The 25174-nt window shown below is 37.5% G+C and overlaps 1 protein-coding gene across 5 annotated transcripts in view; it reads right to left on the bottom strand.

Moving 5' to 3' along the window:
- Window positions 1-1905: 1905 nt before the first annotated feature.
- LOC121371653 (MAGUK p55 subfamily member 5-like) overlaps window positions 1906-25174 on the bottom strand; it is a 69973-nt gene continuing 46704 nt past the window's right edge. For 4 of the 5 annotated variants that reach the window (XM_041497698.1, XM_041497697.1, XM_041497699.1 and 1 more), the window contains 9 exons: window positions 17873-18022; window positions 12317-12392; window positions 11124-11299; window positions 9245-9444; window positions 6426-6562; window positions 4571-4732; window positions 3779-3981; window positions 3030-3143; window positions 1906-2228 (listed from right to left, as the gene is read on the bottom strand). In XM_041497698.1, the coding sequence (XP_041353632.1) occupies window positions 2040-2228; window positions 3030-3143; window positions 3779-3981; window positions 4571-4732; window positions 6426-6562; window positions 9245-9444; window positions 11124-11299; window positions 12317-12392; window positions 17873-18022 (1407 nt within the window). In that variant the 3' untranslated portion in view covers window positions 1906-2039. Of the gene's footprint in view, window positions 2229-3029; window positions 3144-3488; window positions 3545-3778; window positions 3982-4570; window positions 4733-6425; window positions 6563-9244; window positions 9445-11123; window positions 11300-12316; window positions 12393-17872; window positions 18023-25174 lie in introns of those variants that run through there. The other variant, XM_041497700.1, reaches the window with a different exon arrangement.

Genomic DNA, 25174 nt, shown 5'->3' with positions numbered 1-25174 from the left:
ACATCAATGAGAGCCCAAACAAGTCAATGCTAAATTAGGTAGAGTATCATTGAATGGGTATTTACAAAATATTTACGTGTCAGTTTAATATGACGAAAATAATTTTTATTCTATTTCCGACAGTACTTTAGTTCTTTAACTTAATATGACGAAAATAATTTTTATTCTATTTCCGACAGTACTTTAGTTCTTTAACCCCACACACTTCAATCATGCATAACCAAAACACTGGTTGGCTGCACTAACCAGTCCACCATGTTAGTAGTGTATTAGTAGGGAAGTGATTTTATTATTTTCTTTTAAAGCCGCACACCCTAGTTCCATCCAGCGAAAATAAATTATAATTTGGTTAATCTACAAACCTGTAACACACTTAGATCACGTTTTTATCAAATGGAGTGAAAAAGCAGGTTTTATATCGATAAATACCATGGGTATCCCCATGTCCCAATTGCTTGAAATAATTTTGAAAGTTAGTTTTCTGATGTCACCGGTAGATGTCGCTCGAAGCACAACAATGCCTACGTCACGACAAATTTCACAGAGTGCGCAGAGACTTGGGGTGCGTTCCTTTCACCTCTCCTGGACATGTTCCAACTGTTCTGTCCTGGTTGTATCCCCTCTCCAAATATCGTAAGACTTAGCAAAATTATTGGTTTTAAGGGTTTGTAACATTTTGTATTGAGACACTTACTTGTCTGAACTTTATTGTTACTGAAAATGTTCACGAACTGTGAAGAAAAATCTCACAAATGAACAACAAGCAAACGACAACAAATCGGATGTTGATTGCACGAACCGTGCACGAGAAAACAAACCGAACCAAAATGATAACGGTCACATGGTATACCAACGTCTGTGATGTTTACACAGGAAGATTCCCTCTAAAAATAGATTGGACCTCGCTTGCTTAACGGTTTTTTCTCGAGTGCACGCGGCTTTTTAAGAAATAATAAAAATGCATTTCGTGGTTTTACAAACATCAGGATTACCAGGATTACCAAAAAGCACTTCAGGTGAATGGAAATGTGTATTCTAAATAATAAAATGTAAGTAAAGTGCAATTTTATTTGTGAAAAAATGGGTTTAATAGCGAAAAACAACGCCGTAACTAAGGCGTGTCCCTTTAAGTTACATAAATTAATTTTTGGGAAAGAAAAGAAATACAGGAGTAGAAAAATATTTGTTGTGATGATTTTATGAAAGTGGGGTTATATGAAATATAAAAATTATCTTTAAAGATTAGCATTAGGTAAAAATATATCTTTGATATATATACCCATGGGGGAAACTAAAATTACCCACCATATTAGGTCACCTGAACAAAATATAAGATTATTTTTTACTTGTGAAGGTTTACATTTAAAAATAAACTGCACCCCACCCCTGCCCTCCATAGGAACATTTGCGTATGTGTCTGAAACCAATGTACATCTTTTTCGTCAAGGTCAAGCAATTTTGTTACTGGCCTATTTAGTTACAGCTGTACATATAAGATAATCAATGTACATGTTCACAGATATTAAAAAAACATGCATATATGTTGATTGCTGTACAGTCATGGAAGCATTTTATATAAACGGATTGATGATAATAAATTTGAACAACCACACAGAATTCTCCAATAGGCTTCCAATAACGATATTACACATATCACTGGAAAGATCCGATATGCTATCCTTGGTGTCTGTCAATTCCACATATCACTAGAAGGATCCGATATGCTATCCTTGGTGTCTGTCAATTCCACATATCACTGGAACGATCCAATATGACATGCTTCATGTCTGTCGCTCACACACATCTGAGCCCGAGCCCGTACTTATAGAACTTTTAAGAGTTCAGACTCAATTTGTATGACATTGCCATGACATTAAAAGTCTCAGACTATTAGAGTCTGGGGTCTAGACTCCAAAATTTTATAAACACCAGGCGAGGTATCCCAACAGAATGCTGTAGCTGTGAACGAGACACTTAGGATATTAAGGTTCACATGTAGTGGGCCTCCATTTCCAGTCTGTTGATCTCCCACCGTAGGATCACATGTAGTTGGCATCCAGCCAGTGTTTTGGGACCCACTGGGGCTCCATTTCCAGTCTGTTGATCTCCCGCAGCAACTCGTCATAGGACCGGTCGATGTCCATGTTCACGAGAATGTAGTCAAACAAATGTCCGTACACATCCTCCACCTCTCGCGCTTTCTCTATGATTTCACGCAGCTCCTCATCCTAAAATCAACAAACAAATGATTATGAAAGAACAAAACTGACATTTTCATAATGTCAAATGTTCTTTAGTAATGGTACGATAAATTTTTAAGCTGCCATAAGATATGTGAGATAGTTGCCAATAAAGTAGCTTATTTATACTATTATTGGGGCTTTTTTTTGCATTAAGTTTATAGTTTACAGTTTTGGCTGTGTGTGGAAACCATCTATAATAATTTTTGTGGCAATAATATAATTTAATTCTAATTCAACACATATTTCATTCACATCGCCAGTAAAATTAAATTAGCAATAAAAAAACCTATATTAATTAATGCCTGCAAATGGTCAAATACAACAATTCAAAGTTTGTTTGTTTAACACCAACACCTGAGCACATTGATTTACTTATCATCGGCTAATGGATGTCAGACATTTCGTAATTTTTACATATAATCTTTAAAATAAAACCTGCTATATTTGTTCATTAGTAGCAAGTGATCTTTATATGCACCATCCCACATACAGGATAGCACATACCTTTGACATACCAGTCATGGCTTGGACAAGAAATAGCCCAATGAGCCTACCAACACTGATGGACCCTAGACCAACTGCGCATCAGGTGAACAATTTACCACTGAGCTGCATCCCGTAGAATATTAGTTTAAAAGCATGGTTCACTTTCTAGAATCCTGATGTGACCCCATAAAATCATTACAGTATAAAAGGTATTCATTATTAAAGTAAACCTAACAACTGATAAAATACTTAAATACCAATGAATTGTATTTGGCTTTAAAAAACAATCTTTATACACACCGGTATTCCAGCTTTGCCCAGCTTTTGATGAAGTGCTCGCAATTTTTCCAGGTTTGGTGGACAAATAAATATCACATATGGTTTTAAGTCTGAACTGTGCAGCATCTTTAAAGACTGAAATGAAAGAGAAACATTAACAAATAGATGACAATCAAATCTGTAGCCACCTCTGTCTCACTGGCTATAATAAAATAACATTTTGATGACTAAATTTATACAATAAAGATATTTCCTTGTTTAGAATATAAGTGTTTGGATAAATAAGGTGTTTGTTGTTGTCTAAATGTTTGTAATAGTTCAAACCAAGAAAATGTATTTATTATGAAATTTTAGTCACCAAGAAGTCTCTTAGTGGAAAACATCTTACAATGGCTTCAAACTCAGGACAGTCTTTATAAAAAGATGGCGTGTTTGACACCCTAGTGGTATATGAACATATTAAACCAGTTACCTACCTACCTATAAAAGGACACCTTAATGTTCTTCCAAACAGACGTGTGCTACAACAGCTTGTTCTGAAAAAGTGCACCTTAAAACTTATGACCTGACCTCCCAAATAAGGTACACCTCGCACAGATCTGTAACAACAACTGAGCTAGAATTGTTTTCTCTCAGACGTTTTTTTGAAAACTTGCAGTTATTGTTTGAACGAAAAAGCCAACATACCAAAGTAAAATTTGATTAACCAAGTATATTTTGTAGCCAACTTTAGCTACAGACGAGACCAGCTCATCATCTGATGAACATACCTCGGGGTGAAGGTTAAGTACACAGATCTGTCCCTTGTTGACCACCTGTCGGATAGCATGGACGCTCGTTCCATACAAGTTCTTCTCAAACTCCCCGTACTCCACAAACTTGTTGGCAGAAATATCATCTTCAAACGCTGTCCTCGATATGAAATGGTAGTCTTTACCATCAATCTCCTCCTCCTTTCTCGTACGACTTGTGTCTGAAAACAAACAAGGGTATATATTTAAATATACAAACAAATGTAAATGATTACAAACATTCTTTGGTGATTGTACAGGGCTTTTACTGGAAGGAATCCCGATTTAGGCAATTTTTACAAAATTATTCAAATGTGGGTAAGTTAATGAAAATTTTATTAGCTAAATCTTAATGTTATAGCCACTTTGTAATTGTAACATGTACAATGTTGTTTCGGGTCAACAAAGAAAATGGAAAAGGATGTGTTTCATTATTCATTTGTATACTAGATCTATTTTCTTTTGTTAAAGACCACACAACCAAGTGTCTATCTAATTATGTTTTAAGCACATGGTCATTGTAGCACATGAGAAAAAACCTGCTTTTACCATAATGGGATTAACCACTAGCATAAAGTGTCTTTTATATCTACCCACTGAGTTAAATTAAGATCTTATCTTCCACCCAATGCACTGATGATCAATTGAAAATATGTAAATTACATTAATACTGGTTTCAAAAATGCATTTTATATCCATATATTTGTATTTTATGTAAGGAAAAAAACAAGCAAGAAAATAAATAAAGGTAAGAACAATATTTCTAATTACGTGGTACAGCAGCAGCAAATCTGTCATAATCAGACTCCATCAGTCGTTGTCGCAGCTCCTGTCTCCCAACATTGGATGGACCAATCAGAACTATTGGTCTTTTGCGGTTAGGTTGGGGTAAGTATCTTGCCACCTCTTCATATGTCAGAATCTCTTCAGTTTCTGAAAAATGTAACAAAATTATTGCAATTTGTATATATGTAAGAAAAATACCAATGATATAATCACATTAGTACATTCATAGATGAAACTTTAAAATTAAAAATCTGTTATGTACAATAACACTTCACTTTTTAAATGTTATATTGGAACTAAGCTTAGTGTACAGCAGTCATGTGGTCACATAGTTAATTTAACATATTTTTGATAATGAAAAAGATCTATGGTCAATGTTATTTTTTGACCATTATAACAGATTAATTTTGGCTGTGTAAAGTAGGTGACTGTTACAGATAAAATAAAGAAGGTAATACGTAGGGAGGTTTAATAATGGCTATCGTGGACAGGTGACTGTTATATACAGGTTAGTCCATCTCAACTACATAAATAAACTTGCACAAACAAATAATCACAAAAATTATTTATTAACTCTTTCACCACGACAGGCCGGTATACCGGCTTGCGATACCAGTGCCTCTCACCACGGCAGGCCGGTATACCGGCTTGCGATACCAGTGCCTCTCACCACGACAGGCCGGTTTAGCAGCTTGTAACACCTGTTCATATTTGGCGCCGAGTGACGCGTGAATATAATAATTAGACAAAATCTCGCGCGACCATAGCTGCCATGTGACACACTGTAATGGCTGCGCCCATGTTCTAGCGAATTTTGAATGAGTTTTTCCAAGTTTATACTGATATTCTGACTGTAATTAAACATGAACCGAGGTGACGAAATTTCGTCTGTTGAAAACAATGGTTGCGATTCAGATGACGGGTTTTCCGATGATGAAATGTGGGATATTATGGACTTTGGTGCATTTGATTTAATCGAGATTGGCGATCGTGAACGAAATGTCATTCAACATGGCAATTTAGAAGAAAATTATACCGATGACGAGTTACAAGATGACTTGCCACTGTTTTACCACGCGCCTGAGTTTACCTGGACATATGAGCCATATTCGGTTACCTGCACATCAACGTTTACTAAAAATCCGGGGCCCGTAAAAGAGTTTGACGTCAACACAAACGCCATAGAGTACTTTTCGCTATTTTATTCCAATACAGTGTATGGAAAAATTGTGTAATTTACCAACATGAATGCCAAAAAAAAGCGTGATACAGATCCTGCTAACAACAAAGGTGTGTGGTATGATATTTCTGTTGATGAAATGAAAGCTTAATTTTGCAAAAGCATTGTAAATATATATTTTAAAATTATAACTGGAATGTTAATTAATTAATTATCCAACAAGAAAAACATTTGTACTGTTGGGTTTTTTAAATTACCAGTCCTACCTACTCAAATAGGCGAGTAATATGCATAGTTTACCTGTAATTACCAGATTTGTACCTGTTGAATCTAACATTTTTAAAGTATTATTTTTTTTATCTAGACAGCCGTCCATTCACCTTTCTGGAAATGTATAGCCTATAACTAAAATTAATGAAAAAACAAGTAGTTTTATCCTTTAACAAACATGATCATAAATCTGCTATTTAAACTCAGTGTGCAGGGAAGGTCAAGACTGTAAAACTTAGTGGTGAAAGAGTTAAGTAAGCATTGGTTGGGATTTATTTATTTATTTAAAGAATTAAGTGTCATTAGCAATTTTAAATATAAAATGCCAAAAACTATGATGTTAACAAGTGGAAAACAGTTGAGCCATGTCTGAAACCTAGTCTTGCACACCTTCTCCAGTGCCAGAGTACAGGGAAGATTTCTTCTTCTTCTTTTTCTTCTTATTGGTTTTCCCACAAACACACGATCTTCCCTTCCTCTTGTTCTCTTTACCATCAGCTGGTAGAGACTGCTTCAAGGCTTCACGTCTGCAAATAATATTACTGGATGTAAGAAATACCATACATAATGTAAATACAGTTAATGATTAAGTCAAATTTTGTGCTATATTGATTTGGAATGATCACTTCCTCTAGGAAAGGAAATATACTACTCAAAAGAATTTAAGGGTCAAAAATTTATAACCAAATAAGTTTCAGAGTGTATTAGATTGATGATGTAAACTACACCAATTTTTTTATTTATTGTTCCATATTTACAAAAACCCACAAATAAACGTCACTGTATACAAGAAAGTCACATGACATGCTGTCAAAGTTGAAGGTTGTCAAACATGGATTTTACACATTAGAACATTCGTTTAATAGTGTGTGAATCCACCCCTGGCGTGAATACACTCGACACATCGTTGCCTCATGCTGTTGATCAGACGTCTGAAGAACTCTTGGGGAATGGCCTGCCACTCTGCCACAAGAAGTTGACCCAGATCATGAAGGTTGGCCGGAGGGGCATGGTTATCCCGAACTCTCCTGCCTAATTCGTCCCAGGCGAACTCTATTGGGGCCAAGTCAGGAGAATATGCTGGCCAATCCATCCTGGCGATACCTTGTTGTCTGAGAAAGTCCGTTACCACCCTGGCGCGGTGGGGTCTGGCATTGTCATCCTGCAGAACTACCCCGCCGCCAATCTGCTGAAGGCCTGGGAGAACCAACGGCTGGATAATCTCATTCAGATAGCGGATTCCATTCAGATTGCCATCCACCACATAGAGGGGGGTCCTGTGGTGGATAGAGATGCCGCCCCACACCATGACGCTGCCATCACCGAACCGGTGACGTTGTCTAACGTTAACGTCAGCGAAGCGCTCCCCAGGACATCTGTAGACACGAACCCGACCGTCGTTGAACTGGAGACTAAACCTGGACTCATCAGTGAACATCACTCGACCCCACTGAACACGTTGCCACCGCAGATGAAGCGTGCACCAGTGACGTCTGGCCGTTCTGTGACGTGGTAGGAGTGGTGGTCGAACAGCCTGGCAATGGCAGCGTAGATTATTGGCTCTCAGACGATTGCGTATAGTTTGATCAGACACTCGAGTTCCAGTTGCAGTCCGCAGATTGTCACGTAATTGGCGTGCAGTGGTTGTGCATTGACGTAGAGCCATATTGGTGATGTAGCGGTCCTCTCTATTTGTAGTGCTTCGGGGTCTTCCCGAACGTGGACGATTTCGAACAGAATTCGTTGCTTGGTACCGTTGCCACAGTCGGCCAACGACACTCTGACTGACACTAAGTCTCAGAGCAACATTTCTTTGCGTATTGCCATCCTGAAGCCAAGGAATAGCCCTTCCTTGATCTTCGATAGTCAGTTGAAGTCATACCATTGTCGAATTTGGAGTGTGCACCGTACACTAACGCAAGCTCCAATTATACGGAAATTCAGCATTGGGAACATGGAATACACGTGCAAAGCGTGCAAATGAAGCGCTTTGTGAAAAACGCAAGTTATAGGCACTTAGCAGACCTTTCGCTTTCGCCCTAATTTACGTGCAAATGTAAGCATGTTTTCGCCATTAGAACTAGTCGACAGTGTCAATGACAGTAGATTTTAATTCATTTATGGGTTGCTTAGACCCACTTTCGTCAAAATGGAACAATACCATGCGTGACATTATGGTCTAGCTAATATAATTGACATTTAGAAAATAATGTCGAAAATATCGTCTGACCCTTAAATTCTTTTAAGTAGTATATATAAAAGTTGATTTAAGCATATTTTAAACAGTACACCATTGTTGTTTCAACATTTGGCTTAGAGAATGACACAGGGCTGATTGCACCAAAGCAAAGATGTTAAATGCTGTGACCAAAATAACTATACCCAAAATAAACATACCTAATTAAACACAAATGTGCTAACCTCAAAATCAGTAAAATATTATGCTTGAATTAGATTAAAACAACTTAAAATGCATCTCTGAATATCTGTGACCCTTCAGTAGTTGTTAATAACATCAATGTGCTAAAAAGATCTCTCTGTACTAAGAAACCAAATCTGTTGTGCACAAAGTAGTGAGATCTAAAGCCCTGCGAGAGGAAACCCATTGCTAAATATATGGGCCATTCTTATAAAAAAGCAACAAAAAATATTTTAAATTAATTTTCTATTATGTACCCATTGAGAGACACTGGTTAGGAAAGGGAAAAAAACCCACAATCTGTCCCACCTCAGGCAATAAACACTCTACAACTGAGCTATACCCTGCCACTGGAATAACTATTCATTTTCATTTCAACTTATTTTTATGCTTATATCCAATTAAGGTTCAAGAACGCTGTCCTGGGTACACACCTCAGCTATCTTGGCTGTCTGTCCAGAACAGTGGGTTAGTTGTTCGTTGGTTAGCGTTTAGTGAGACAGAAGAGGGTGTAGTGGCCTTACACCTACCCATTGACCCCGTAAGAACTCGCTCTGGGTTAGAGCCGGTACTGGGCTGTGAACCCTGTACCTACCCTGTAGTCCAATGGCTTAACCACTAAGCCAAGGCCTGTTGGAATAACTATTTCTTGAAGTATGTAGTCATGGTGAATAGACTACAGCAAGATGAAGCATGTAGCTGTCAGTTATTTATGTTGCACTTTTCTTGATACATATTGTTCGCTTAATTTCTTATTAGTAACTAATAGTGGATTTAATGAAATACATACTGTTCCTGGAAGGTCTTGCTGGGTATGAGCCCGGCCAGCGACTGGTCCTCCTCCCCGTCCCGGTAGGCCTGCCACCAGTGGGCATCGTCCTGGTTGATCACGTGCAGGATGTCGCCCTTTCTGAATGAGATGCCCAGCTCGCGACACGGAATGTACAGGTCATCCTCGGGGTCGTAGTGAAACAGAGCCTTCATGTGAGTCTGAAACATGGCATGGAACACATTACGTTTAACATAGTGAAACAGAGCCTTTATGTGAGTCTGAAACATGGCATGGAACACATTACGTTTAACATAGTGAAACAGAGCCTTCATGTGAGTCTGAAACATGGCATGGAACACATTACGTTTAACATAGTGAAACAGAGCCTTCATGTGAGTCTGGAACATGGAATGGAACACATTACGTAACATAGTGAAACAGACTTTATGTGAGTCTGGAACATGGAATGGAACACATTACGTTTAACATAGTGAAACAGAGCCTTCATGTGAGTCTGAAACATGGAATGGAACACATTACGTTTAACATAGTGAAACAGAGCCTTTATGTGAGTCTGAAACATGGCATGGAACACATTACGTTTAACATAGTGAAACAGAGCCTTCATGTGAGTCTGGAACATGGAATGGAACACATTACGTTTAACATAGTGAAACAGAGCCTTTATGTGAGTCTGAAACATGGCATAGAACACATTACGTTTAACATAGTGAAACAGAGCCTTCATGTGAGTCTGGAACATGGAATGGAACACATTACGTTTAACATAGTGAAACAGAGCCTTCATGTGAGTCTGAAACATGGCATGGAACACATTACGTTTAACATAGTGAAACAGAGCCTTCATGTGAGTCTGGAACATGGAATGGAACACATTACGTTTAACATAGTAAAACAGAACCTTCATGTGAGTCTGAAACATGGAATAGAACACATTACATTTAACATAGTGAAACAGAACATTCATATGAGTCTGAAACACAGAATAGAACACATTACATTTAACAGTGAAACAGAGCCTTCGTGTGAGTCTGAAACACAGAATAGAACACATTACATTTAACAGTGAAACAGAGCCTTTGTGTGAGTCTGAAACACAGAATAGAACACATTACATTTAACATAGTGAAACAGAGCCTTCGTGTGAGTCTGAAACACAGAATAGAACACATTACATTTAACAGTGAAACAGAGCCTTTGTGTGAGTCTGAAACACAGAATAGAACACATTACGTTTAACATAGTGAAACAGAGCCTTCGTGTGAGTCTGAAACACAGAATAGAACACATTACATTTAACAGTGAAACAGAGCCTTCATGTGAGTCTGAAACATGGAATAGAACACATTACGTTTAACATAGTGAAACAGAGCCTTCATGGGAGTCATGGAATGGAACACATTACGTTTAACATAGTGAAACATAGTAAAACAGAGCCTTCATGTGAGTCTGAAACACCGAAAAGAACACATTACGTTTAACATAGTAAAACAAAGCCTTCATGTGAGTGAAACATTGAAAGAAACAATAGACAAGAAGTAACATTATTTAAACCATAATGAAGTAGAATCTTCATTGGAATCTGAACTGGTATGACTGGAGCATAGTTGCTTGTGGAAGAAACATTTGGTACACCATGTATTTTATTATCGTATCAATCTATTGTTTTCAAAAGCCATGCTATTATTTTCATTTGGAATGTTTCATGGGTGATAAAAAAAATATGACAGAACTTAAATATGCTCTGCTAGGTTTTCAAGACAGCAATGTTGGACTAATCTGCCACTGCTACAGATAAGTATCTAAAAACATTAATGCATGACTTTAGTATAATTTTTTTTTTTTTTTTTTTAGATAAACACATGTTAAGTCTTACCATATCTGTTCTTGGGGTTGGCGTGGGTGTGGGGCTGCTGTAGCTGTGATTGGGTACAATCATGAATGTGATAGTGCCGGACATGTTGGCAAGCATTTCAGACACATCGTTCACATTCTTGCCTTGGATATTAATCCCATTTACATCAAGAATCTCATCCCCTTCCTGCAACAAACCTGCAAAATAATCCAAATCATTATGTTACAGGTGTCACTTATCATCATGACCGTTTTGTGTAAATGTCAAGATCAATACAGAAATGAAATATTTTTAATTGAACTTCAAAACTTTATTGCTTATATTGTGCTATAAAGTCGAGGGCTACAAACTTATTGTTATTTGTCAAGATCAATAAAGAAGCAAAAAAATGTTTTTTAATTGAACTTCAAAACTTTATTGCTTACACTTGCGCTATAAAGTCGAGGGCTACAAACTTATCATTACTGAAGGAGCAGAGCAATAAAAAATGTGCTCCTTTATTGCAAAGATTCATAGTAACTGTACTCAGAGATTTATCCAGGTGTTCTGTAGGTCATAACAAAGGCCCCTTACCAAACAAAAATGACTTAGAAATTTCCCAATATTTATACTAAAAATTAAAAAAATTCCCAATAATTATGTCTACAGGTTCTAATAAATTAATTTAACAGTGGTGTACTGCATTATTCAGTGGACTAAAAACATATCCCAAGTATGATTTACAAGCACTCATTTTACCAATATCATCAGATGGCGAACCTGGCGAAATACCCTGCATAAATCCTTGGTACCCTGCTTTAATAATGCAAGATATTTTCATAATCCATGATAAACCTCCAGTATAGCGGACCATTTTGAAGAGAATCTTATATATAAAGTTTTCTCTCACACAGGTCAACATTTGTTTTGATCCATACCACATTATTTTTATTTCATGATGGTGCGATGATGATTGATATTGTTTTTGGTTTAAGTCTGTTTTCTCTTTACTACCACCTGATTCTTCCAAATAAATCATGCTTCATTATGTTTACAGGGACAAAGTCAGCAGTGCTTATCAAACCACATCATTCTAATGACTGGATTCTTTAACGTACCATAACAGAAGCGTTATTGCAAAACTGTTTCAATTATATATTGCTTAAATTGTGTTGAGGTCTATTTAAAAGTTTCCCTTCAGTATTCCTATATAAGATACCATTAAAATGACATACCGCTTTTTTCTGCTGCACCACCTTTCACTATTCTTCCAATAACAACTCTGTCACCATCATTTTTCACAGTGGCACCCTGAAATAATACAGTCATTAAGATAGGGAAAAAAGCAACATTAAGTTTAAAAATGAAGGAAGGAAGGAAGGAAGGAAGGAAGGAAGGAAGAAATATTTTATTTAATGAATCACTCATCACATATTTTAATTACAGTTATATGGCGTAGAACATATGGTCAAGTATCACAGACATAATTAGAGAGGAACCTGCTGCCATCACTGCATGGACTACTCTTTTTGTCTACAGCAGCAAGGAAGCTTTTATATGCACCATACCATGCCTTTTTGATACCAGTCGTGGAGCAAGAAATAGCCCAATGGGCCCACTGATGGTGATCGATCCAAGACCATTCTGCCCATTAAGCTTAAGAATCTATCTTATAAAATGTGTAAAATACGTAATTTCAAACTGGTACCACAACAATATCTAGTTGTCTGTATTTACAACAACAGTGTTTTTCACAGTAGAGTTCTGATGTAGGCTACGTATTTGTAAAGGGTGATAACAACCTAAACATAAAAATGCCACATGTCAAAAATACAGTAACCTATTTTTTGTTCTGTATATAGTCTTTGGGATCTTTTTGTTATGTTGTTTTTTGGTGGGTTTTTATTATGGGGTGTGTGGAGAATAGGTTTAAAAATTATGCCGCCAACAACAAAACAGCAAGACAGTAAATACAACTGAATATTAAGAATTATGACTATACTTGATATAAAAGTGGAAATAATCATATCATACAATTCAATATATTAAAAACATATTGTTTTAGTTACTTCTGTCACTTCACAATGAAGTTTTAAAAATTCCTGAAGAAAGGTGACCCTAACCCATGATGTCATCCCTGACACCGAGATAGTCACCACAACAAAGATATATCATAAATCACAGCCCGATCAGAAGTGATCAGACAGAGTTCAGTGAGTGTGCACATACACACAAGTACAATGAAACCCCTCTACACCGGACACTCACAGAACACAGAAACAAATCTTACTTTTAACCAGCATCCGCTTTATAGAGGTTGTTCTGTACTAGTATTTAAAGAGCACCAATGAAAAAATTTACAATTTTTAGGGAATTCCAGTTTCCAGAGAGTCCAGTTTTGTGATGTTTCACTGTACATTACAAGATACTATGCACAAATTGGAAGGCTTTGTGAACTGTGAGGGTTGCTATATAACAGAATTAACATGTAATATGGTCTAAAAAGATAAATTTTAAGGTTCATTTCACAATGGCAAAGTCCTTACTACATGGGTGAGACTACTTCAGTTTTATTTTTTTATAACTTATTAACATTATTTTCAAGGAATGTCAAGAAATGATGCTACTGTATGTTTTGATGTTGGCCTGCACTACAAATGAATTAATGTGACAACACAAAATGTACCTAAATCCATCCCATCAAAGTGTTTTCACTGGGCTACTAATCGAGGTCAGATGTGCAGTAACTATACTGATGGAAAGAAATAAGAGATCACACAAATTGTAAAGCAAATATCGGCTGCAACCAATACCATCAATCCATATTGTCAGAAGTTGATCATTTTACTGGCAGTTCAATACTACCAACATCCAAACCCACATAAGACCGGCCTCAGTGGAGTCGTGGTTAGGCCATCGGTCAACAGGCTGGTAGGTACTGGGTTCAGATCCCAGTTGAGGCATGGGATTTTTAATCCAGATACCGACTCCAAACCCTGAGTGAGTGCTCCGTAAGGCTCAATGGGTAGGTGTAAACCACTTGCACTGACCAGTGATCCATATTTGGTTCAACAAAGGCCATGGTTTGTGCTATCCTGCATGTGGGAAGCACAAATAAAAGATCCCTTGCTGTTAATCGGAAAGAGTAGCCCACGGAGTGGCGACAGCGGGTTTTCTCTCAAAATCTGTGTGGTTCTTAACCATATGTCTGACACCATATAAAATGTGTTGAGTGTGTCGTTAAATAAAACATTTCTTTCTTTCTTTCCAAACCCACATAATGTCATATGAAATATAGACAATGCAATGCTAGTAGTAAATTAAATTTTATCTATAATTTCATGTGTTCCCTATTTCATCAGTATATCATAACCATATAAGTAGGTTAAAGGTACAATAAGTATTGTATCTATACAAGCACATAATTTTGATTAGAAAACAATTACTACTAGTATGACACCTGTGAACAGTGAAATTCTACAAATAAAGCCATATTTCATGAAGCAGGAATGTTAGTCTAAAAGTGTTGTACATGTACAGTATTACATTACCAGACATAAAAGAAACTGGTAAGTGACATCAACATCAAAACCCAGCAAACATTAATATTTATCTATCCCTAATTACATGCATTTAGTCTCCGTAGCTATTTATCCGGTTCCTAACACTACTACAGTTTAAAGAGAGAAAAACACATTGCCCATCTTAAAAACAGAAATAACACATTGCCTATTTCATTTTGTATCAAAGAAAATATTTGAGGCCAAAAGAAACCTACAAAACAGAATATATAAACAGAGCCTTTTTTTAATGAGTTCACCTGGCCAAAAAAAATAAGCCACAGCTCTCACTTGGGAAATCTGTGAAATGAAGGAAAATAGCAAGAGAGAGCAACAGGTTATCAAAGCTTGCTAAATAACAATGGCTGGAATTGCCAACCTCAAGTGCCTTGTTATAATACTACCTGATTAGGGGCAGATGGAAACAATCCTAGTAAAGTGTTGGTTACACAAATCTGATTATCTAATCAAGAATTCCCAGCCATTATGATACTCCAGAGAAGACCTTTAATCAGTTACTGTCATAAAAGAATTCTTTTCCCATAAAAAAGATATATTGTTTTATTTATTACATCTGGGGATTGTAATAAGACCACAACTACAGATTTATCTCAAGAATGTTCTTATTCACACTCCATATTTGTTGTTGGTTACATCACTACATCTGTTATGACCAACTAAAATTTGTTTAAACATTTTCTTTTAAACTGTATATTTGTTGAGTTTTTTTTCCAGTTTTTTCCAACTGACAGTCAACAAGATACATGTCATATAAATAAATTATTATGTCATATTACATTCAGTCATTGTCATCAATGTAGGTATGTATCACTGAGAAAGGCCCACATGCAGCAAATTATGTAGTGGGTCTTTGACGAGTAAAGTTTCTAGTAGGGTTTGGGTTATGATTCGCCAGAAAATACATTTAAAAAAGAAAATTTGCTTCGAGCAGGGTGTTTCAACCCCACTCTGCACACATACTTTCTAATATGCATCATTTTGATATAGTATATTAAAACCTACATCGCATGGCTAACCTAGCAGACATGCAGCTAGCAGTTGACCCCCATACACCCCCGAATGTAAAAAAGTGCCATTTTAGTTTGAAAGTACTGCCCTGTATTGTTACTTGTATACATGTGTATAAACTGTCTAAAATAGATATTCCAGTCTTTTAATGTTTATTTTTGTCTAAAATCTGCCAAGATTCGCATTGAGAATCTGATTAAACAGTTTTATTTCACAGGTTTTTGCAGGAGGACCAATGATTCATTCTTTACGATAAACAACAGAAAAATAGACGTCTTTGTCTGTGATGTAAGAAAGTTGTGTTTTAACTTGGTAAAATAAATAGCATAAACATTGACAAACTAGGATGTCTGCCTCCAAATAATTTAGCCAGCAGGTGCCCCAAGAGAATGTGAAGCTACAGAATATAGAAAAGATATGTCAATCAAGAAAAAAATCCAAAAAGTATAATGAACTTCATTGAAAATGCACCAGTAAGATTTGTTGGTATAAAATAGACATGACAAGAAATAATAAAACTTAACAGATTTTGTATAACTGGATGTATTCTGGTAGACAGTAAATAACCGAAAATTGTATACAAGAGTTAGGATTATTGTGTTTTATAGCAACCTCACACATACGATAGCAGTAACTGTAAATTGGGTGATGCGTTTTCAATGGAATTCTGTATATATAACTAAAGAGTGTTTATAACTACAACTGTCAAGAACCAAACACCAAAAATTCTATATTAATATCTGTACTAATGTTCATAGATCAAACATGCACAATTTGTACATGTAACATTGTTGTCTTTTTTTAATAAAATATTTTAGAACCAGAATTAAGACTTTTACATTTAGTTTCTTTGTATTTAAAAATTTAATTAATTAGGATAAATGGTGCAAGTAAATTAGCTAAGTTAGTCTGGACAAATGATTTGACTATTTATTAATTAATTAATTAATCCAAATAAGATCATAAAATATTTTATTATGTCTGTGCAATCAAACTTTAAACCAGCTGAACCTGTTGAAGAATTGTCTTAAAGCAGACTGGTATATCCGAGGTAGATTTAAATATAGTTACTGAACAGACCTGAGATACAGTGTTCAAAATAAACACATACATTTTGTTGGACAAGCAAAATGTACATCAATGGTTGTCCAGTGGGCAAGTGAAAATGTTCAGTGCAGTTTGATTTTGAGCAATCAAAACTGATGTCCTAGCACTTGAATAAAACTAACAACTTATTTGGACAAGTAAAGTATTGGCTGACAAGTAGATTTCTATAATATATTGGTCCAGTGGACTAGTGAAAAGTTCTGCTTATTTCTTTCACTGAGATATATAAAGAGTTCATTTCCAAAATGTGATATACACCAATTCCTAATTATGAAAAAAAACTGAATAAAAAGTTTGTTTTGTTTAACGACACCACTAGAGCACATTGATTTATTAATCATCGGCTATTGGATATCAAACATATGGTAATTTTGACAGTCATAGAGAGGAAACCCACTACATTTTCCATTAGTAGCAAGGGATCTTTTATATGCACCATCCCATAGACAGGATAGCACATACCACAGTCTTTAATATACGATTCGTGGTGCACTTGCTGGAACGAGAAATAGCCCAATGGGCCCACTGACAGGGATCAATCCTAGACTGACCGCGCATCAGTTTCTAATCATGGAGGTAGCAATGAAGGTAGACTGATGGTGATACAAGTCAGCAGGCTTTCTGCCAGAGGGTACAAAAGGTAAAATTATGTACCCTAAAACCTTGGAAATTTGTGGATATGTTTGTATAATTTTTAGATAGATGATGGGAAGGGGACTTCTGTTTAAAATCTCTTAAATCACATGAAATGTAGTGTCCAATAACAAAACATTTCAAACTCATAAAAACCTAGTTGGGGCACTTAAGTCTTTTTTGTTTTTATTACATAACTTTGAATTATTTTCTCGCAGAATTTCTGAGAAAGCCTGTTCAGCAATACGACGATAGAACATCCATCAAAAGACAATCTATGCCCATTTAACAGGATCATTCATCAAAAGACAATCTATGCCTATTTAACAGGATCTTAAAACAATGCTTCATGTAATATACAGTCATGTTGGTGCATACAATTTTTTTTTCAAAATTACAAATAGCTGTATCATGTTTTGTAAATGAATGTTTGCTATGTGGATGTATGAGAGTTATATTTACGAGAGGTTCATTGGTCTTCTCGAGGTGTATGATCTTGACGGTGTCCTCTCCGTATGGAATCAGTGAGTACTCCAGACCCTCGTCCAGCTGCACGTCCGCCACAGACTTGTGCTGCTGCTCCGCTATAGCATCATGGGCCTGCAGCAAAGTCTGCAAAAACGAAGTGTCAAAACTAATAATTTCAAGTATATATATTTAATATGTATACATGCACCATCTTCAGTATCCCATTGAGATTCACTACTCAAGTTTCAAACATAGCATCATGAGTCTGCAGCAAACTCAGTACAGACAGTCAAAACTAAATATCACAAGTGTATGTATATACATATTTAATACATATACATGCACCATGTTCAGTATTGTGTCACAATTCACTAAAAATAATTTCATAATCGCTAAACAATTATAAAACATTAGAAAAAGAAAGAAATGTTTTATTTAACTCAACACATTTTATTTAAGATTATATGGCATCAGACACAAAGTTAAGAACCACACGGATATTGAGAGAGGAAACTCGCTGTCGCCACTTCATGGGCTATTCTTTTCCATTAGCAGCAAGGGATCTTTTATATGCACCATCCCACAGACAGGGTAGTATATACCACAGCCTTTGACATACCAGTCATGGTGCACTGGCTGGAACGAGAAATAGTCCAATGGGGCCACCAACGGGAATCGATCCCAGATCGACCGCACATAGAGCGAGTGCTTTACCACTGGGCTACGTCCCGCCGCTTTTATAAAACATTAAACAATAGTTGTTAATAAATTTTCAATTGACAAGAAATATTGCTAACCAAAATTTTGAAAACAAAATGTTCCCTGTCATGTATTAAAAATAAACACTATTACAGTGAAACCCCTCTAAACTCAACACCAACACCCATTAGGCCAGTAGGAACTGGGGGAGGGGGTTCAGATTCTTTTTTTGGTCCTATTCTATATAAATAAGAAAAAATTTGGTCTTATGCCTCCCCCACTAAAGACTGCATCCCCCCACTCCATGTGTAGATCTGCCCATGGAATCGAAGTAAAAGTCCAGTTAAAAGGGATATCTGGTTTACAAAGGTTCTGTTCTGTACGGACATTTAAAAAGGAATTCTGGTTTACAGTGGATTCAGTGTTCCGAGGTTTCACTGTTCACCAGATTCAAACTATAATGCAATACATGGAATAGCATGTGACTAGTGCAATTATAACAACTTGGAATAGAGTGGACAAGAACTTTAAGCCTGTTTTAAGTTATTTATTAGTTATGTAATGCTTTGTGAGGGAGGGGATTTCTTGGGATATTACAAAACAAGGGATTGGGGGAATGTCTGGTAGAGTTATGCTATGTTTTCAAAACCATGGTTCATTTTTATTCATGAAATTAAATACTGGCATTTATTAACAATTCCATAGATGATTTTTTTTATTAATATCAAAGAAATATATAAAAAATACAAAAAGAAAACCCAATAATGTTGGGCAATTATGTTATGTTGACAGTGAAAGGAAAGGGAGATAACAAGAAAACTGTGTGATTTTAGAGGTAATTGACCTTAGCATTATAAAATATAATATAGGGGTGGCTTACAAAATTGACTATATATTACATTACATAAATGGTCCCTGTACACATAAATATATGGCATAACATACATCACAAATGTCAATGTCAATGGCAATGGCAATGATGTAACATTCTGAATGTAGTTGTAGAGCCGCATTTACAAAGCCTGTTTGTGTCTTACACACATGTAACTACATACATTTACAAAGCCTGTTTGTGTCTTACACACATGTAACTACATACATTTACAAAGCCTGTTTGTGTCTTACACACATGTAACTACATACATTTACAAAGCCTGTTTGTGTCTTACACACATGTAACTACATACATTTACAAAGCCTGTTTGTGTCTTACACACATGTAACTACATACATTTACAAAGCCTGTTTGTGTCTTACACACATGTAACTACATACATTTATAAAGCTTAAACACCTGCGTATAAGAAAAACAGGCTTCATAAATTTGGCCCGTACAGTGTTCAAAATGCAGGTTATGGTGCTTTTAGCACCCCTTATTTAAAGATAGAGTATTTTGGGTTTGATTTTCTGGGTGTTTTATATTTTAGACATCTGGAGTGTGGCTTGGGAAGAAGTCAATCTTACTGGTTTTATATAACATCGGTTAGTGAAAACCCCCATAAAAACAATTTTTCCAATATTCCGTCATGAAAGTGAAAATAAAGCACGGAATACCAAAAATCGCCTGAGACTATTCCACTTAAGCTTTTTCTTCAGCTACATATTTCTGCAGAACAAATCCTCGCGCTACTAAGACCTTTCACATGCACTTACCGGTACAAAATAAAACGTCGTTTTGATCGAGACTAATGTTTGGAGTGAGTTCGTTTGTAATTCTAGCTAGTACGCAGTAATGCATAGACTGGTATATAAACAATGTTGTACAGGGCGACGTAGCACAGTCAGGAAAACTAGTGGTACATTAATAATTGAAGGGATGTTACATTTTTAGACAGAATGGTCTTTTTTGAAATTCACCATTCCTTTGGGATAGTGGTAAAAATTTAATTTCAACCCCTGAGGATGTCAGTATATTTTAATTACATTTTAAATGGTAACATCTATTTGATTGTCATGGATAGGATATCAAACAGGACAGAAACTCTGTAATTTGCCTAATATGCCCATTTAGGTTCAGACACATCCAAAGAGGTTTCACTGCTGACTACATGTACAAAAGTAGCTGCAATCCCATAACTAAAATTAGAACATTTGTTTCTAATTTTCATTATTATTCATACTTACTGGTACTAGCACAACAACAATGTTATACAACCTGAGTCATCTCCTCCACTGCAGAATTGTCTTCCCTTGCCGGATGTATATCCATATCCGCGCATGGGCAGACCATCGCACTCGATTCAAAGTCCGTAATGACCGAATCCAGGGAAGATCTCCTAGGGGCGGGTGGGAGGTTACCGTTGTTGTGCTAGTACTAGGTAAGTATGAATAATAATGAAAATTAGAAACAAATTTTCTAATAGTCTTATTCAACTTACTGTACTAGCACAACAACTATGCTATAACGGACGTGATTTAACACCGTTAGAGCACGTGAATTCAACATTAATGGGAGGAGGTAAGAAAACGTGAGGACTTACCCATTCGACCAACGTGAATCGTCTCAAGTAATGACAAGGTGTAAAACAACCAAGACATACGAGGTATAAAAGTCTAAGTGACTATTAATTATCAATACCCGAATTAATAAACATCTTCCACCCCCCATGTGAGGCAAAACCATCTCACAAGTGAAAGGAAAACACTAGACTGCCCCAGATAGCAACCACACCCTTTCCCGAAAAAGTTGGCTCAACTATCTCCCGACATGACCTGTACGAGCTGCCTACCGGAATAGAGGTCTCCCTCGTCTCGTGGCTTGTCGTACAGAAACAACCTGCTGACCAGCAATCACCGACTGGATACGTCTAGTACCATCGGGACCAACTGCCATGTCACGAAAATAGAAGCGGACGAACGTATGTCGACCCTTCCACACTCCTGCATTCATCACCTTGATAATATCCAAGGAATCGTGAAAATTCAAGGAAGCTGAGATCGCTCGAATCTCATGAGGCCGAACTGAGAGGTTCCGCAGAACATGATCTCCTGCCGTCTCATACGCCAGCTTGATGGTTGCAGCAATCCATCGAGACAATGCATTCTTAGTAATATCTCCCGGCTGTTCAGTGTAAGAAATAAACAGCCTCTTCTTCCCACCATGAAGAAGTGTAGTACGATGCAGATAATACTTCAATGCCCTGACCGGACAAAGAAGACGGTCTGAATTATCAGAAGGCAACGTACAAGACAAACTTTGAATGATTGCCGGAGGAAACTCCTCCCCTGGCGCCTGGTTCTTAGCCACAAAGATGGGATCAGTCCGCAACGTAACCGACCTATCAGGGTTATAATCGACCAAATCATGCAAGAACGCATGAATCTCACTAATACGGCGACAAACCGCAAGAGAGACCAGGAAAAGCGTCTTCCAAGTCAAAAATCGAAGAGTGGCAAACCGCAATGGCTCATAAGGCGGACCCTTGAGCGCATGAAGAACCAGAAAGACGTCCCATTTTGGCAAAAGCGAAGGCCTCTCAACCGTGGATTGCAAAGATTTGAGTAAATCATGCAATACGAGATTTGTGGAAAAGTCTGTCCGACCACACTGCCTGAGAGTAGTGAAGATGGAAGAACGATGACTTTTGACTGTCTGAACTTTAAGCTTCCTTTCCTGGACCAAGGCCAGAAAGTATTCAGCTAAGTCATTGACAGTAGGTGATAAGGGATCGAAATCCCGTTCACCTGCCCAACGAACCCAAGCGCTCCAGTGGCATTGGTAAACTCGCTCAGTTGACCGGCGCTTCGAAGAGGAGACGAGTTCAGCAATTCGTTTCGAAAAGACTCTGCCTCGCAGGGAAAACTCAACAATCTCCACGCGTGAAGCAGGAAGACCTCCGGCTTCGGGTGCTACACCGGCTGCCGCAGCCGCTGGCTGAGCAGATCCGGAAGGGGTGGCAAGCGCACCGGCTCCTGCACTAATGGTGACAGAAGCTGAGGAAACCATGGTTGGGCTGCCCAACCCGGCGCCACGAGCGTCACTCGACACGGTTGCATTCCGACCTTGGCCAGAACCTTGCTGAGTAAGACTGGGGGCGGGAAGGCATACAGATCCAACCCCGTCCAGTCCATGTTCAACACATCGTACTCCAGAGCCAGAGTATCGGGAACCGGTGACACAAACACCGGTAACTGGTGGTTCAGCCTGGTCGCGAACATATCCACTTGTGGACTCCCCCACAATAGCAGAATCCTGCCCGCAACAACCTTGTGCAACATCCACTCTGTTTGGACAGGTGAACGACGACTCAAAGCGTCCGCCAAGACGTTGACTGATGAGGGAATGTGTTTTGCCATCAACACAATGCCCCACTGATTGCACAATTCCTGGATCTCCAAGGCCCTGCGACTCAGTGACTCGGACTTGGTGCCACCCCAACGATTGAGGTATGCGACGACTGCTGTATGCCTTGGTACGGGTTAAGGAAATAAATAAACACAAATACACTTTAATAAACGTTTCACGTAAGACAATTACGAAAAAAACCCGAAAAGTTTGCAGAGCTCGTAATAAACGTCTACAATGGAGGACTGCAGAATTGAGAACGATGGTCTGCCCATGCGCGGATATGGATATACATCCGGCAAGGGAAGACAATTCTGCAGTGGAGGAGATGACTCAGGTTGTATAGCATAGTTGTTGTGCTAGTACAGTAAGTTGAATAAGACTATCTTATATTTAAACCTCCCCGTACTGTAGGTGGAGCCCTCTTGTTCTGCATTAATTATGTCCCAAAATACATGTAACACTGTACTTGAACTACCAGATGAAGGTGAAAGTGATAAATGTCTGCTGGATTCCTGTAGACCCTGTCAGTGTGGTATCACTGGCTGTACCGCGAATGACTTGCTTGACAAACGGAGACGGGGAGACGAGATGGGATGTCGTGTACACTGACACCACTGGTAATGAGCAGGAGGTGTCTTGATGCGGAAGTCACACAGAATAGCATACAGACGACAAGCTAAATTAAACAGACTTTTGGCACAGCGAGTATTCGAAAGGCCAGGGTTATTTGCAGATGTTAAGTGGCCAGTCTAGGAGACAACCGCACTCAATCAATGAAGAACATGTTATTAACAACTACATTTCACATCTGATGCTCAACTTACTGGCACTCCAAGCAATCACAATTATTAACAACATCAATTTAACGGCAGTCTGTTTCTTTACATGAAGTTGTATGTATCCTCTATCTGCCATTGGTCCTGACTCACTTTGGTGAGCAGTCAAATTTGTACACTTTTTGTAATAGATACAAATCATTTAACTTTGTGATTACCTAAATGTAGAATATTTTTTTAAGCTTCACTTTGTGAAGAATACATTATTAATTTGTTTTGCATGTACACCTGTTTATTGGGTGTACAAGCCATTTTTATTCCTGCAGGTTTGTTATAAAACATTTATTAATTAATTTCTACAAGAAAACTATGTTTGTTGCATTCTTATAAATAGGGCCTAAGCGAATCCTAAATATTTGACTCGAGTACTCAAGGGTCAAACTCAACCCGGACCCTAGTACTAGATAATAATGAGACTAAGGAATAAAGTAAGATAGCATTAAGCATCTTAATTCCAGTGGTAAACATGGGATACCAAATCATGCCATTGTATTGCATTCCCTCCATGTCTTATAACCCTATAATGTAACTTGTGGCAAGCATATGGCAAAATAATGTAAGAAAAATATAATTAATGAGAGTGCTCTTTCTTGTAAGGGTACTAGAGTCCTGTGAATGGACTTAAGAGTCTTGCTAGACTCGGTCCGTTCCAGAGTACTTGAGTATTGTAATGTATGACTCAAAAACAATTATGTATCATTAGCTTTGCATGAGGTTCTTATAATAAAGGTTTACGGTGAATCCAGCTCAGACTATAAAATTAACAGAAAATTAGAGATGCACAAGTGTACAAATGCACTTTGTAACAATAATTGTGACAATTCTCTAAGTAATTCAAAATAAATGAATGGTCATTTCACAATATCCATGTGATATAGTCAACTGGTTTCATGTACTACTGGTATCTTATTTTCACATCCCCCCCCCCCCCCCCCCCGAGATTCCTAGTGTTTATTTTATGCATTATTAAAGCATTTACCCCAGCTTGTTTTAGCATGGTGTAGTACCATGCCTCAGTCATCAGACTGTATAATTATTCAATGAAAATCATGAATCACTGGAAGTGAATTTGTTTTGAGGACTGTGCCTGTATAGACATTTGTGAACAACAACTGTAAATCATTGTCCCGAACAATGCCTATCCTCTAGAGCTATCTCGGAGATAATGTCTCCACCACCAGGTCACATCTGCGACTATACAGTTACTGATAACCCAAGGGTGTGTTTCCAAGTACACTTCTATGGTTTATCTCAGTATTCTGGAATCCATAAACCAGTATTTATTGCTGCATGGTGGGCAACACCGAGAGTCTGGAGTAATGAAGAGATATCAGCAAGGAAACTAAAGGAATGTTTGTACATGTAGTTGAGTAATGGCTAAGAATGTTGCAGCCGTTACTATTAGCATGCCTGTAGGGTGGGTCTTCAAACAGGCAGCCGTTACTACTAGCATGCCTGTAGGGTGGGTCTTCA

Source organism: Gigantopelta aegis, chromosome 4, assembly GCF_016097555.1.
Source record: "Gigantopelta aegis isolate Gae_Host chromosome 4, Gae_host_genome, whole genome shotgun sequence".
Lineage (NCBI taxonomy): Eukaryota > Metazoa > Mollusca > Gastropoda > Neomphalida > Peltospiridae > Gigantopelta > Gigantopelta aegis.
This window is presented reverse-complemented; position numbering and strand designations above follow the sequence as displayed.